The sequence below is a fragment of the Cucurbita pepo genome, chromosome LG01 (genome assembly GCF_002806865.2).
Source record: "Cucurbita pepo subsp. pepo cultivar mu-cu-16 chromosome LG01, ASM280686v2, whole genome shotgun sequence".
NCBI lineage: Eukaryota > Viridiplantae > Streptophyta > Magnoliopsida > Cucurbitales > Cucurbitaceae > Cucurbita > Cucurbita pepo.
The window spans coordinates 19,543,115-19,558,758 of NC_036638.1; the positions used below are offsets into that span (position 1 = coordinate 19,543,115).

At 35.7% G+C, this 15,644-nt stretch overlaps 2 protein-coding genes across 4 annotated transcripts; both read right to left on the bottom strand.

Moving 5' to 3' along the window:
* Positions 1–1,551: 1,551 nt before the first annotated feature.
* On the bottom strand, positions 1,552–5,001 carry LOC111776387 (glucuronokinase 1-like). Its single transcript, XM_023655856.1, has 6 exons — positions 4,622–5,001; positions 4,061–4,210; positions 3,391–3,579; positions 3,192–3,308; positions 2,642–2,802; positions 1,552–2,036 (listed from the first exon to the last, which is right to left on the bottom strand). The coding sequence occupies exons 1-6, from the start codon at positions 4,856–4,858 to the stop codon at positions 1,793–1,795; spliced, it is 1,098 nt and encodes a 365-aa protein (XP_023511624.1). The 5' UTR covers positions 4,859–5,001; the 3' UTR covers positions 1,552–1,792.
* Positions 5,002–5,712: 711 nt separating this feature from the next.
* Positions 5,713–14,694, bottom strand: LOC111796657 (golgin candidate 6). Of its 3 annotated transcripts, none has more exons than XM_023679382.1 (20): positions 14,553–14,694; positions 14,306–14,421; positions 14,080–14,132; positions 13,798–13,925; positions 13,653–13,705; positions 13,031–13,177; positions 12,828–12,901; positions 12,681–12,750; positions 11,757–11,810; positions 11,052–11,147; positions 10,224–10,274; positions 10,049–10,135; positions 9,837–9,950; positions 9,664–9,735; positions 8,482–8,664; positions 8,240–8,343; positions 8,029–8,077; positions 7,815–7,880; positions 6,827–7,591; positions 5,713–6,495 (listed from the first exon to the last, which is right to left on the bottom strand). In XM_023679382.1, the coding sequence occupies exons 2-20, from the start codon at positions 14,327–14,329 to the stop codon at positions 5,941–5,943; spliced, it is 2,745 nt and encodes a 914-aa protein (XP_023535150.1). In that variant the 5' UTR covers positions 14,330–14,421; positions 14,553–14,694; the 3' UTR covers positions 5,713–5,940. The 3 variants fall into 3 exon arrangements, with proteins under 3 accessions (XP_023535150.1, XP_023535157.1, XP_023535146.1); XM_023679389.1 differs by having other exon boundaries at positions 14,306–14,407; positions 14,553–14,681; XM_023679378.1 differs by having other exon boundaries at positions 14,306–14,457; positions 14,553–14,681.
* Between the last annotated feature and the right edge of the window lie 950 nt (positions 14,695–15,644).

A 15,644-nucleotide genomic window follows, 5' to 3' on the forward strand; every position in this document is an offset into this window, starting at 1 on the left:
AACTAAGTTTTCGGGAATTTTGTAATTCCATGGCTGCATACTCAAAAAAGCACATCTTCATACAAAAAGAAAAGACTACCCTGAGTACATAATTTGAACCTTTTACAACATCATAATACTAATATCACATTGTGTAGGATACTAAATTTCAGCTACAGCCAGTGCAAATACTTTGTATAAGAACTTAAAAGGGGATATACTTTGATATGATCAGCTTTACTTGTTAAAGTTTTTCTTTTTGGAGACTGTTAGAGATTAATATACCCAAAGAGACAATCAGAATGAGCTTTCCAAAAGAATTTGAGCGTTGAGCTAATATAATTAAATAAATAAAATGCAAAGACAATCTTGAACTGACCTACTATTGACTCCCTTCGGAGAGCTGTTGATGTGCTCCCAGGGCTATCGCTGAGGTACCTGACCATTGATTCTTATTTGGATGCTATACAAATAAATTTTCATCAGGAACGAAACTTCGCCTTGCAATTAGCTTAATAACTCAAAACTGTGTTGAGAAACATTATGCTAATGATTGAGAAAATGAAAAGTTCAGTCCATAGGCAAATGTTTGAATATAAAATCGTGAATCGTCGGAGCATGCAGATGAAACAGCTGAAATGTACCTTTTTCATTTTGATTAGGCGTCGGAGTATTCCACATATAGCAAATGAGGTCCACCCTACGTTCAATGATCATATTGATTTCTGTAAAAATAAAAAATGCTGAGCAATTTACTTCCAACATGAGAATGGATACAAAATATCAGCATGATACCAAATTAGTGATTATAAACTGAGGAGGGCATAAACCACACGCTGACCTTTAGGTTTGTTCAGCAAAACCACTGTCCCATTTGGGAGGGGGGGCTCTGTATGCCTCGGTCAAAAGGCATGGGGATCCGTCTGAACAATTCCTCCTCTCTCTTATACAATGCGTTAAACTCAACCAACCACCTCAGGCTTTAATTCCACAAATCCCTCGTCATCCTGTGGCCGCTTATCTTACTCGGAATCGGACACATACATCCTCTTCCTTCTTTACTTATAATATTTCCTTTTTATAGCCTTATCCATGACCACGCCCCTTCCTTACCAGACAATCGGAAGTGGGATCCTCAGAGGACTCGAGCTGGGGAGAGTTGTCGTAGCTGATTCAGGCGGGTGTTCATCGACTCTGAGAGGGCGGTGGAGGAGGATAAGACGGTCGGTTGATGATTCATATCGTAGTCGAGAATCTGCGGAGCGAAGAGGGAGAGTGAATTATGGAATCTGTGGAGAAGGTTGAGGTTTGAGAGTGAGTGATTTGGAAGAAGTCATGAGTGTAGAGCCAATGAGGAAATGGGAGGGAGGGCATGAAATAGGTTTGGAGAAGATGACTTCGCCATTGAAGTGGGCTGAGCTAGTTTGTGACACTGAACATTTCCGGTGGGTTGGGTTGGGCGGGNATCTGTCCTTTTATCCTTATTTTTTTTTTCTTCCCTTTTTTCAACCACTTGGAATCATTCTGTTCCACTATTTTCTGAACTCTATATCACAAATTTGCACATTAATGTCTGTAAATGAAAGTGAGTGTATTGATTCATTGATCAAATGAACGTTGAACATACATCATATAGTGAAAGATTTCAAGACGCCTAAGACCAATTTATCAAGTTTAGCAGTTCCTATAATCTTCCCAAAAGAATTTTAAAAAGGCTCCTGTAACTTATTCAAAAGATTCACTGATAATGTATTCAACTTGAATATCTCCTCAGCAAACCAAAATTACCAAACTCATTGCAACCTCTTCTAATCTAACTGGAAAGTGTTCTAAGATCAACCTCATTTAAGCATGAAGGAACCACCTGAATTGGTTGAATAAAAAAACCAGCTTTCTGGCAATTTTCCTCCAGAAGCTCCACCTGTGAACGCCCATCAGGGCAGAATACCACGATTGCTCCTCCACTGCCTGTGAACTTTGAAGAGGCACCTACTCTTCGGGCTATTTCCACCATTTCAATGTTTAAAGCACCCAGAACATCATCTCCAAACATACTCCTGTGAGTTCAGAAATTAGGAGGGAAAAACAGCGGTAATAATTCAAAGAGTAAGGGTGAGTTAGTATAATTTTCGGTTGAGGGAAAGGGATTTGATGTGCTTGGTTAAATTGTTGAGAGTGTTCTTGAAAAAGTACTTGAAAGCGTATACAGAAAGCACTAAAAGCACTCAATTAGTGATCTTTTCAAGAGAAGTGTTTCAGAAGACACTATCATCATGAGTCGTGGCAAACTCACCCTAAAAGTAAAGATCAGATATCGCAACTGTTGCAATAACCAGCCAAGTTACATGGTTTAAAAATGAGACTTGAAAAAGAATAATACTATTTGTGGAAATTCCATGATTGTAGAGTGATGACATCCTGGAGGGCAAATCTCAAATAAACAACTGGGCCATCCAACTAATTTCAGAACAGCGTAGTAGGCCAAATTACTGAACTTGTAAAAGGTATTCTCATATAAACATAAATTATTTTCTCCAAGTACAATTAATATTCCAAGGGAAGACAAGCAACTTATTTATAGTTTAGGAGTTGAAAATTTACTTGAGAGACATATATTGTTCTAATATTGGGTCTAAAATTTGTTGAGTAAGTAGACACTAACCTGCGAAGATCGAAATTGCGGTTCATAAGTGCTGCAAGTTTTGAATAGTCCTTCTCAAGTAAAACCGTTCTTCCTTCTTCTGCAACCCTAGCAACTTCTTGCATTGATGATATAATGAATTTGTCACCATCAAGCCACCTCTGCCGTACTGTACTGTGGACCTGCATTTGCATTGGTCATGGATGACAGTGATTAGTATTGGAGATCATATTTCCAGCAGTCATAAGATTTAGTCCATCTACAGAGGAACTGTAAGATTTGAAGAATGTGAAAATTCTCTCTCTGACAAACAAAATTTATTTGGTTACGGTTCATTTTGATGTTCCTTGCTGTTCTATTGAATGCTTAGCAGGCTTATGACAACATATAATTGGGGGGTGGGGGGAGAACAGAAAAGTATTGTTGGACTCCTCCAGTATTTTTACTAATGCAATATGGCATTAGTTTTAGGCTTCGATAAAAAAACCTATTCATTCAAGAGCAAACAAGCTGCTAGAACATGAATAAAGGTAGAGAACAAATGTACTATGGGGTCCACTAAGATATAAACCTTTCCAGAATCACTTGGATTATCAGCATATATTAGATATAGTGGAGGAAGAAGATTAATATCCATGGGTGTGTATATGCCATGCCCAAGCTTCTCCATGTGTTCCTGGCTAAAATCCTACAGAAACAGATAGAAACATCATTAAAAATTCAATCTATTTCCATATTCATAAATATATCAACGTTTTTAGTAGCTATACCATGTAAACAAGGCCACCGTAAACCTGCGCAACACGATCTTGAAGACCAGCAACAATGCCTAGTTCTTTCTCTGCGGCAAGAACAAGGTTAGGTCTGACCTCTACTTTAATCAGATGCCTGACATCAAAGAAGTCTAGCAAGCAACTCAAGGCAGCACATACAATAGCACTGGAACCTGAAAGTCCTGCCTGGAAAGTCAAAATCAAAACGTAAGCCATTTGGTTCTTGTCAAGAAACCAATTTGCAGAATAAGGGAATATGAGGTTTAGCATAGGTACAAACACAAACAGGCTAAAAATAATCGATCATATCATGAAATAACTGAAGTCTTCAGCTCGATGACCATTAAAAATGCACTAGCCAAGTAAAGCAAGAATGCATTGGTGTGCAAATCACAGATCAAAGTGAACTACGCAAATCTAAGAGTTGATTTATAGCTTAATATAGGCAGGTCTGTTGGGTTTTATAAATTTGAGTATTAATTAAGTCAAAAATTCAGGAAGGAACCTTTTTCATTTCCATTAAAAGAACACAAATCCATATTGGCTACACTACCAAAGGTTTAGTAAGCTTGATACATTGCTATTTTACCAACTAAGCATGAAACAAGAGCATCTACTTCAATGACCACAAATAATCATGAATCAGCAATATTGCAAGGCACTATACCTGTCGAGGAATATTAGTGTCGTAAGACAAAGTAAAATTCCTTGCATGAAGATTAATCCCGTTTTCTCTGCAATAATTATAAAAAACTTTACAAATTGCCATAAGCAATCGCACCCCACCATAGTAGCCTTCATTGGACAATCGATTTACCTGTAAAAGAACAAAACTTTTAACCTCCGTTGAATTCATAAACATATTGGCTAACTTAAACTTCGAAATCACAACTCAATTGAATTTCATTAAATGAAATTTAAATAATTCCAACGCATCAACAAAATACAGTGCTATGTAATTTTATGGCGATTTCATCTTTAGATATCTAAAAATGAAATAGCAATAACAACAGGAAATACAAAAATACTATTAATCAGCCACCGAAAAAGGAAACCACAAATTTAATAGACATTCTAAAATTTCAATCGCTCATTGAGTTCTCCACAATGCAAGGTGTTATTTGCAAATCCCTCTAGGTGCATTGCAGAGAAATTAACCTGATCTAATAAAAAACCAGATCTAACCCAAACAATGGACAACTTCAATAGCATATGAGAAAAAACGTACCAGATGATCAAGGGATCTGAACTGGACAAGATCGTGAGTGGGATGAGGAGTGATGACAAGCTCATCAGAGGGCCGGAGTTGGACGGAGGCCTTGAAATTCGAAAACGCAAAAGAAATGGTCCGGCCGTAGTAAACGTCGCTCGGATTTCCCAGTAGTCCCACTCTGGCATAGGCCTCGTGCTCAATTACAGAGGAGGAGGAGGAGGAGGAAGGAGATGACGATGTCTTCGATTCCATTATACTCTCTCACTCTTCTTCTTTGGGAACTTCAGTTTGCGTCGCCGTCTTGTTCCCGCGTCGAGAGTCCTCGGAAGTCGGATGGAACTTTGTCTGTTGAAATGAAGAAGACGCAATATGGATTTTACAGAAGATTGAATTTATATACTATTTCATCTTTCATCTTTTTCCCTCAATTATATTTTATGGATCTCCTTCGATACATTTATTTATAAATATATATTTAATATATTTCCTTCTCAATATCATCGTATCATTTACAAACATACTTATATTATATATTTTCTAAAGTTTGTATACAAAATATATATCTTATATTATTAAATATACCTATATTCTAATACATTTAGGAATTATGTTTCGCATAAAACAACTATATAAGTGGTTATAGACGTAACTTCCGTTCAACCAACAAAACTCATGGCAATTAGGATTTATCAATGCTCATGAAAACTCAGGTCGAACCTCCATTCATCTTACTAGATGTGTGGATACCGAGACCACCGTCACACCCTTTTGTCCCTATGTTGTAGCAAGGTAGGGCGGTTCACTTGAGTAGCTCAACCACCCCTTAGTCCAATGCTCATGACACGCTACAAAACCTTCACCAGATCGAGGGACCAAAGACATAGCTAGTGGCATAGGAGCCGACTCGACATCAGTGGCTTCTTGCCACACTAGAGTAAATTCAATATGTGGTTACACACGTTCCACCACTTCTCCATTCATTTTCAATACTAACCGTGAAACACCATGAACGGTAAGATGTTTGAAGTCCAAAATTTGAAATTTATGATTCTGCCTGTCCCTAAAGAGAAGTTAATTTCATCCTCTCCTAAGGAAAAACTCAGAAATTTGGATAGGAATATGTATAATATAGGCTGCAAGTAAGCACTCAAAGGAGTTGGAGTCTAGAGAATCATCATAATTTAAACAGAACACATCCTGCTGCTCCAGAATGAGTATAATGACAAGTCTCGAACTGTACAATTCAACAAGAAATGTACAAATAGAGGATCAACCACAATCAATCAGACCTATAAAGAGAAAAGGTGCCACGGGAACATCTCTCAAGGAGCATATCACTCGTCCTCGTCCTCGTCGTCGATCTCTTCAGGCAGCCCCAGGTCATCTCCAATTCCCTCAAGAAGTGTATCAACATCCTCTCCTAACTCCATCAACCTTGCGCTTAATCTTTCCACTTTACTTTGTTCTTGACCGAGGCACACAAGCAAGTCATTCAGTTCTGTCTCACTCTCCTTCTGAGCTTCCTCCCTTGCTTCTGCCTTAATGGCCTCGATATCTGGGCTAATGGAAACTCCTCCACTCTTCAAAGCTTTTGCCTCTTTTTCTAAATGGAAGTTTGCCTGTTCAAGACTGTTATACGCATCGGAGAGGCTCTTGAGATCAGATTCCATCTTGCTAGCTAAGTTTTGGTAGTAAGATGCGTCAGATTCAGCTTTCACTTTCTCTTCCTTGAGCAGTTCCAGCCGTTTAGATACTTCTTGGAGATCTCTTTGAAGCGTCTCTAGTTGTACTCGGTTGGATGGCCCACTAACTCTCTGCTCACTTGAGGACTCACTCCCTCCAGTTTTAGACAGGTCCTCGGCCAACGTTGCATTTCTACCAAGAAGGTCCTAAAAATGGATCGGATTACAGTTACATTCATATCTTGGTCTAAAAAATGGTGGAACATGAAGGATGATTAAATTCTATAAGCTTTTTTAGATATGCAAAATATATAAAGAGCATGTAGATCTAGAAATGAGTCTACAACAGACAATGTGTTGCATCCAAAAGCAGCTCCAATTTAACTAAAGATTAGGTCCCAAAATTTTGCCCATACACTCCTAAAAGTGTGCCAAAAACATAGAATTCAATAGCAGTATGCCACTATAACATTCCAAATTTATTAATTATTTAAGAATTAGTCACAAAGAATATAAGCAATGCATGCAAATAGTTTACCTGTATCTCGGTGCATTGCTTCTCTACAAATGCTTTAAGCCGCTTGATGTACTCACCATCAGTTTCTCCTTTCCTCTGCTCTAGTTCTGCTGGCACCACAGCCACCTTGCTCTTTGGTTGACTATATACTATAACAATACTCTCTCTAATATCTGCTTCAAGTCTCTTAACAGTGTTGATAAAATGAGAATCGAAAACAGATGAGAGAATGGGAAGCTCCCCGTCTTTCTGATTAGAAGAAGCATCCTCATCAACATCTTCAACTTCAGCCATACTAGCAGCTGTAGACCTTGTCAACACTTTCCGTGGTTCTAATGACTTGGAGGCAAAAAGAAAGCTTTTCTGCAGCTCATCAAACTTCAGAAAGTATGATGTAAGCCCAATCTTCTGGCTAAAGGTATCAACAATGGTAAAAGCATCTTTCTCACTATCACTTGATTTATTATAGATTACACACTCCCCCAAGATAACAGCTGCTAAACCCCTCATGAAAACAGTTGCGGTAGAATCTGCAACCAACTCAAGCAGATATGTGAGGTGGGGACGTGAATCTAGGAAGCACTGCACTGCACTGGGGCAATCAGCCAACCAAATGATTAGCAATTTCAATATGATTAGTTGAAGATATGAATTGCTGCTCAAGGCCGACTTCCCATTTCTATTTTTCATAGAAGAGGCAACAGCCAAATACTTCACCATTCGATGCATCAGAGGTTCAGGATCTCCCAAGGAATGCATGGGTGCTTCAAGTTTTATTTTCAATACCTGGGACATAGAAGTAAAAGAAAAAAATATTTTCAAGTTTTATTTTCATCACCAATTTAGTCGAAGTTTCTTTTTTTTTTTTTTTTAATTAATTTTTAAAGAAACCGGACTTTAATTGAGAACTGAAAAGATACTTTTCACTCATGCAGTAGTTACGCAAACCAAACATTCATGCTTTACAGTCAATAAAAAAAATTAGAATGAAAGGCACCTAGTTGCATACCCTTTCCTTGCACTGACTGTTGTTCTTAATCACGTGAGAAAGAACACTGGCAGCTCTGCAACATGTCTGCAAACATATTACCCAGATTGTCAATAATAGAGCTCATGCTATGTGTCCCTTAGGGAACATCCGAGAACTTATGATATTTTGTAATGCAGACACTCACACCATATAAAACATTTAAGCATTTCTTTGATATTAAAACATATATTACCTCTAGATCGCCATCGTTTTCGCTCAAAGTAAGACTGCGAAGCAGCATGCTGCAAGAAAAACTTATTCAGATATTATCTTTCACCAAAAACTAGAATTGTCCGCTAACTACACTAATCGACTTTCAACTCATCTTCTACAGCAGTAACCAAAGAAAGGGTGCATTTAATAGGACACCAAAAGAACAATGCAGGATGGATGTGTGAATAAACCTTCCAAATGACATGTTAACATCCTCCTCAAGTGGTGCATGGATCATTGATTGTGGTTGAGGAATTAAAGTGGACGCCAACATTGTTTGCCCATCAGAGTTTTTCTGATTCCGAAAACATGTTAAAAAGAATAATAACATAGTAGAATTTTGAAATTAAAAACAAAAAAACAAAATAAATATGGAAGAAAATCCATTATATTTTTTTGTGAAGAAAAAATAAAAAGTTAAGGCAAAAATAACCTCACAAAAGCACTTAAAAACATAATCAGCAGCAAAGAATTCTTGGGTACTTGATGTCCGCAAAATGATCCGAAGAATTGAATTGAGGGCAGGTTCTTGCACATCATCTCCAAGGAATTTGCTAGCAATAGCATCAAGATTTTTGGGATGCTCAGTGATCAGATTGCCAATGCATTGTAATGCCTAACAATATGCAGGAAAATAAATATATTAAATGGTTAACTGGTGTCCACTCATGCATCAGCTATAGCTAAATGCAAACAAACTGAAGTAAGCTAAAATAAAGATAATTTGATATTTGAGCATCTAATAGATTGACCTATCTTTTTTTTTTTTTTTTCTATTGGAGAACCATGGCATTTAGCCCAGCTTATGCACATCTCAATTAACCCCATAACTACAACTTTATGATCTCGAAGGTATTTGAGCTTTATCACTTGTTCCATAGATCTCTAATTGAACTCATAATGGTTATTATAATGACATAGTTCAATAGTTAACAAGGTAGCAGATCCTCTGTCACACAACCACGATAAAAACTATGCATTCCCACGGCTGTAAATAACAGCTAATGGTTACAAAAATCAGGCTTACAGTAACAAATCGAGTAATGTATTGAAGAACAAGCCACAGAAAACTCTTATCTAATATATGCCTGCACATATTTGTAGGCACAAAAGATTTGTGAAACTATAACTGCACAAAAATAGAAATATCGAAATCTGAGCAGATCTCTGCATCATAGGCGTTCCTAACATTATCATATCAATAGTGTAGATAAGACAAATTCCAGTTGAAGAGCAAGAATGAATCCAGGTAGGTGCCGTAAAAGCTACAAGAAGTAAGAGACAGAGAGAAGCTTCAGCTTCAGTTCTAAAGACGATGAAAACATTATTATGCAGAAGTGCACCACAACAATCATCCTAGAAAAAAAATATTGACAACTGAAAAGTCTTATAGCAGTGAATAAATGAATTCTGTATTTTCTGTGAAATTGCTAATAGATTTTAATAACTGGAGGCAAAAGATTACATTAATCAATATCGTTGGGGCAAAAAACCAAAGCAGCTAGAAGAATAAACAATATACTAATTTCTAGACATGTTTCTGTCCATCAGTGTAAGTCCATAAGATGAAAGTGTTTGTGTGTATATGTGATTGACAGATAATATGCTGTCTTACCGCACAACGGACAGGAACAGGGGCCCACTGGCTTTCAACACCTAACAGTAAAAGATGATCCAAAACCTTTTTCTGCAAAAAAAATTAAGGGCAAAGAGAAAATTCTTCATCAGAGAACCCCAGTTTTTCAATTGAAGAAAACATAGATAAAGTAATTGTTTTCTATTGCAAACCTGAACCAGAGTTGTTTTATTAGTCAGCTTATTTCCATCTTTTGCAGGATCAACCTTGGGATCTCCCATTATTAGCAAGTTTAGTGTTTCTAACGCACTGAGTAGATTTACTGTCTACTGGCAAGATGTTTCAAGAAAAGTCACTGATAAGACTTCATGGACATAACAATAAAAATGACTTCATGTGATATACAAGTGCACAATTATCTAACCTTTTGTTGTGTGAAACTGTAAGTACTTCCTCTTGACTTAAGAATTGATATTAACGGATCAAATCCAATAGTTTCCCTCAGCAATACCTGAGTATAACATTCTTAAACCCTTTTAAAAAAACTAATAAACAAAAAGCAAGATATTAACAAAATACAGTGGAAAAAAGCCGCACACCTGATTTGATGCATTTTTCCTTAAAAGGTTGCTCAACAATTCTAGGCAATCCTGTTTAAAATGTACTAATTAATTAAACCCATAGCAAAGTCAATATATTTCTATCACCAGGAAATTCTTGGCAAATTAAAATAATGTGTCAAACATATCAGTACACAGAATTGAAAACTTTGTTCTTGAGGAAACGACCAGAAGAGATCTAAATTATGTCAAGCATAGTGACTTCCCACAGACCAACGTATGAGAAAGAGGCCCAAAAGCTCTCCCTAAGAAGTCTAGCATTTCCTCCAAAAAGTCTAGTGTATACTTCCAACCACAAAGCCTCTTTTTATAGAGAACTCATCACTTTCCTAAATAACTAAAACAGTTAAACTAGAAAACTATTTAATAACTATTACTAACTATTCCTAAAATTAATTTAAAATTCTCAAACACACAACATCAAAACCTTGAGTGAGTTGTTCAAGAGCTCTATAACATTTTCTTTGTCAAAATTGAGAGTGGGTGTAAGTGGCAAGTGACCAATATTTTTGTCCAAAATGATTTAAAATTTCAACGTTTACACAAATTCAATTTAATTTTGAAAAAGAAGAAATATAAAAAATATATATTTTCTGAAAAAAAATATCAGTTTTTCAAAGGGATAGGAAAGTTTCAGGCTATCACTTCCAAATGTGAGAAAGGTCATGAACTTTTGAGCAAAATGAAAAAAAATGGGGACCATATTTTATCACATAAAAAAAACAATAGATCCCAGAAGAGGAAAAACAACGATAATGCACACAAGGTATATCGGTAAAGAAAATGAAGTTTTCATTCATGAACTACCTGCACAACAACACCACCATCAGAACCTCCTTCCTCTTTAATGATGCTAAAAACCTTCTCAAATGCACCTTCGAAAACCACAATTTTTTGAATTTCCTAAAATACAATAGAATTATTGGTTAGTGAAGGCCAAGTTGCCTTTCGAACCATCATTAATAAAATATGAATTTTAAATCTATATCATACATGAGAAAGAGATTTTAGGGAAGAAGCTATTGAATTCCTTTCAAGCCTTCCTACATTGTTTAGTCTAATGTAGACCTTTTCAATTTAACCACCCATTTCAGTGATAAGTTATTATTACAATTAATATTACATAAATAAATTTTATGTATATTTAAAGAAGGTAAACTAAATTTACAACAAGTTTTTCAATTTTTAATTTAAAATGTAGTATCATAAGTTTAAAATATTATTCTTAAGACATAATAGAATGAAAACTTCGTTTCTCCAAAATCGAATTTTGTTTTATGGAAAATGGTTTATTATTGATTAACTAGAAATCAATCTTGAGTCCAAAATTTTTTTCTTTTGGGAAAAAATGTGCGATAGATTTTACATAATAATGTCAACTATTAATGGATAAATAAAATTATAAATTATTAAATACTTACAACTTTGATATTTCAATAGAAAAATTCTCATCAAGAAAGATATTTAAGTACAAAAATAACTATAAACCATATAACTGAAGAAAGATCAAACCTCAGCTTCACGGGTCAAGTAAGTAAGCAATAACAGCGCCTCATTCCGTATAACCTAAAAGGAAACCATAACAACATTTTCATGAATGATTCTAATATAAGAATGGTATAGAAATGAAGCTTTTAACTACTTTTCGTTGTAGCTCCAAATGCAATGAAAGTTCAGTGGAGAGAAATTAAGTAAAAACATCTATGCTTTCCCACACAAGAGTCTAAATGTTCAACATTTTACTTCTAATTGAAAAGTTCAAGTCCTCACACCCTATGATATATTTTCTTTTAAATCCATAAATGGCCAACATGCTTATGTCTATCTCAATTAATCTCATAGGACAACAACGTTAACTCTACAGGTGGTTGTCAAGAAGAAACTTCTAAAAAGAAATTTTAATATCGAGATAGGTGGCCGCCACAAGATTTGGACTCCTTCTAGCAAAGTTCATGTACCTTTTTTCTCTGGCCTGTTGATGGAAATATCATATGATATCCTCTTTACAATTCTGCCCTAATTGTTTTTTTTTTAGAGGGAAACAAATTTCATAGTGCCCCAGCACCTAAAGGTGTCTTACAAAAAGGACAACATTGTGCTCCCATTGTTTTTATTAAAGAAAATTAATCATAAATCTGAAGTCAATATAACACTATTTAGTATTGCTTTAATTTGTCCATCATAAATATATTCGTTCAGTTTAATATTGGTGTCAATATTTTGAAAATAAGTCAACATTGTTTTCAAACTAACTAATTATTTAAATAGGTATTGGAATTACCAAATACAAATACCAACAGGAAACGTGAGGGGGAAAATGTGATACCATGTGGCAAGGTATTCCACTCACTGAAAATATATTGATGGATTATTTGGAGAAAAATAAATCTTATTTGAAGAGTTGATCTTTCAAAACAGAAGGTTAAAAAAGTATACCTCACGATCCATAAGCATGTCCATAAGTCGAGTTATACCACGAGGAATGCTGAGAATGGCTTCCTGCAGCCTTAAGGCGAAAGTCCGCAATTCAATTAATAAAAAGAGAAATAAAATAAAATTAACAAACTGAGTAAATAAATATACCTCGTGGGAGAATTCGTAAGAAGAGCTGTCAACAGTTGAAGAGTATAATATCTGACATAAAAATCCTCTTCTGACTGCAAAAGTTCAGAAAGAAACCCAAAGAAGGGAGGGGAAAAGTGGTCACATATGGAATTGAGTAGCACAAATGCATAAATTAACCTATAGACATCAAAATATATTTAAACATAAGAGGAATGACTGACCAAAAGACTCAAAAGAAGAGAGATGCTGTCTGATTCCCTTGAAAGCAAATCGGAGTTCATCAGAGCTGGTTGGACTTGATCCTTGGACCCTTTAGCATGATTGATAGGAGTTAATGCACTCACAAGAGTTTCCAGGGCCCCCCGAACCTGGACTCAAGAAATGGAACATATTACTAGACACGCTGAAAAATTTAAAAGTTTCTTTCTTTTTGAGACATAAAAATTTCATTGATAGATGGAATATACACAAGACAACATAACAACAAAAGCTCTCCAACTAAGACAGACAGTGTTGAGAGTATAATTATAAAAAAATTTATATATAAATAAATAATGACTTCGTGCAGCTGGTCAAATTGAACTAGATCGTGCAGCTGGTCAAATTGAACTAGAACAGAAGCATTTAAGTAAACTAGCAGCGTATAATAATTGATTAAAGTTTTCACTGCATAGAAATAACCATAGAATTACCATATAATATTATCTTTAAATTCCTCCAAAACTTCTTGAAACAGGCAATAACATATACTTTTTTTCCAGAATGAAAGCATAACTAAGCGTCATAAAGCAAGATTTAATTTCTCAACAACAGGGAAGCAAAGGACAGTTAAGGAACTGCAACCATTTCAACATCATCTCGTTCCTCCTTCAGAACACTCATGAGCACAGGAAATCCTACAAAAACATATCAAATATATCTTTTATTTGTAAATTTCACATAATCCATATAAGTAAAGTCAGATGACAATCAAAGCACAAGCACATACCCATTGCACCGAAAGCTAGCTGGGCAGCACGACTTTCAGCTACAACAGACTGAAGCTCCACCATGGCAGTCCTCCTGTCCTCTGCAAGCTGACCATTGCTAATGCGATCCAATACACGTTCAACATAGCTATGGAAAGGGGCAACACAATTAACCATAATATATACGAAAAGTTACAGTAAATGTAAACATTAAGATTCAGGAACAGGAATTAGCAGTTGGCGCAAGCGCACGTTATGCAACTTATCCATCATCCTATTAGAAGCACGTGGCATCTGCTTACCTGTCTTCATTGGATGAAGAATTCTCATTACCGAAAACAAGCCCAACCATACCCTGCACGAACAACGCAATCAATTACACAGGGGAAGAAAACCAATTGAAGATTATTTAAATACAAAGATAAAACACAATGCTATAAACGTATAAACAACAACAAAAAAGCCCCACATTATTACTCTAAACCTCGTAATCCACGAAAATTAGGACAAAGAGGAGAAGGAGATCACCTTGTAACCAGAAACCAGATCCATATTCGAGTAAGAATCTCAATAATCCAGAAACAGAAGCCGGCGCAATCGCCCCGAACCCAATACAACCTTCGGAAATGTCTAACACGCAATCCCTAATAGTGAGAGCTCTAACCCAATCATTAAAAATCCTAGAGATGAAAAAAATGCAACGATACATGAAATCGATCGAACAAATAGCCGCCCAAAAGGGAACAGAATCCCGATTAAAAGAAAAGAAACGAACCAGAAGTTAGAAACAGAGTGGCTGATCTCGGCGTCTGGCGATTTCCGGTTGACAGCGATGGAGTGGTATTGCTATTTCCTTCACAAGCGCTCTGTGTCTTTTGACCAAAACGGAAATACGGAGCCTTATTTTTCGGTTTTTTTTAATTCATTTTATATATATTAGGGATTTCTGTAATTGTAATTAGAAGAGCTGGGCTTCGATGGGAGGCCCACATATTCAGGCCTGTGATTGAGATTTTGGGCCTCCAGACAAACACGCTCCGGCCCATATATAACAAAAAAGACAAATTTGCCATTAAATAAAACGGGTTCCAAAATTAATTTTTGTTCATATTTGAAATAACAATTATAATATTTGCTCCACATAAAACGTTATTAGAATTGATTGTTGAATTATACACATTCTCACAATTAATATTTTTTCAAGAAATTACATTAAAATTATTAAACATTTTACTAATAAAATCTGTATTAACCATTAATATATATTTTCTTTACTCCTTCTAAACCTAAAAAAATAGAGGCACCGTGCGTCCTTGAATTGTTAATCATCTTTCAGCCCAATTACGTCTTTCGACTTAATCTTAGGGTCTAATTCAACCTCCGTGGACGAACCTTGCGGAGGAACCCTTCAATTTTTTGGGCATTGAATTCTCACCAATGTTTGTGTTACTCTAACAATCTTGCTTCCGCTTCGTCCACCACTGCTCGTGCGGGTGCTTTCCTCTAAGGCATAACGCTCTCTTACCGATGCATTTTTACATCCCACAATTTCAGAAGATCTCTTAACCTCATTCATCTTCGACAGAGTAACTGAATAATTGTTTATATCACTATTTATCCACATATCACTTTTACTCAATTTTGGTCACATGATCGAGAATATAAAAAATTTAAATCCCGAGTCTTTTATAAAATGAGTATTTTACATTGATTGCTATGTTTTTTTTGCTAATAGAAAATTATGGGCTGACTTCTATTATTAAAACATATGTATATATCTATTTCATATAATAATGGTAAATATAGTTTTGTTTTTCTAAACTCCTTTTGTCATCAATTGAATTAAAATATAAATAAACTTTGCCTT

Excerpts from the sequence above, each read along its gene's own strand:
- LOC111776387 (XM_023655856.1), bottom strand. The coding sequence starts at position 4,858 with ATGGAATCGAAGACATCGTCATCTCCTTCCTCCTCCTCCTCCTCCTCT. Across the intron at positions 4,211-4,621 it reads TCAGATCCCTTGATCATCTG|GTAAATCGATTGTCCAATGA; the intron begins GTACGTTTTTTC and ends GTTCTTTTACAG. Across the intron at positions 3,580-4,060 it reads ACACTAATATTCCTCGACAG|GCAGGACTTTCAGGTTCCAG; the intron begins GTATAGTGCCTT and ends TTGACTTTCCAG.
- LOC111796657 (XM_023679382.1), bottom strand. The coding sequence starts at position 14,329 with ATGGATCTGGTTTCTGGTTACAAG. Across the intron at positions 11,148-11,756 it reads ACTTGACCCGTGAAGCTGAG|GAAATTCAAAAAATTGTGGT; the intron begins GTTTGATCTTTC and ends ATTGTATTTTAG. Across the intron at positions 8,344-8,481 it reads TTTTTAAGTGCTTTTGTGAG|AAAAACTCTGATGGGCAAAC; the intron begins GTTATTTTTGCC and ends TTTCGGAATCAG.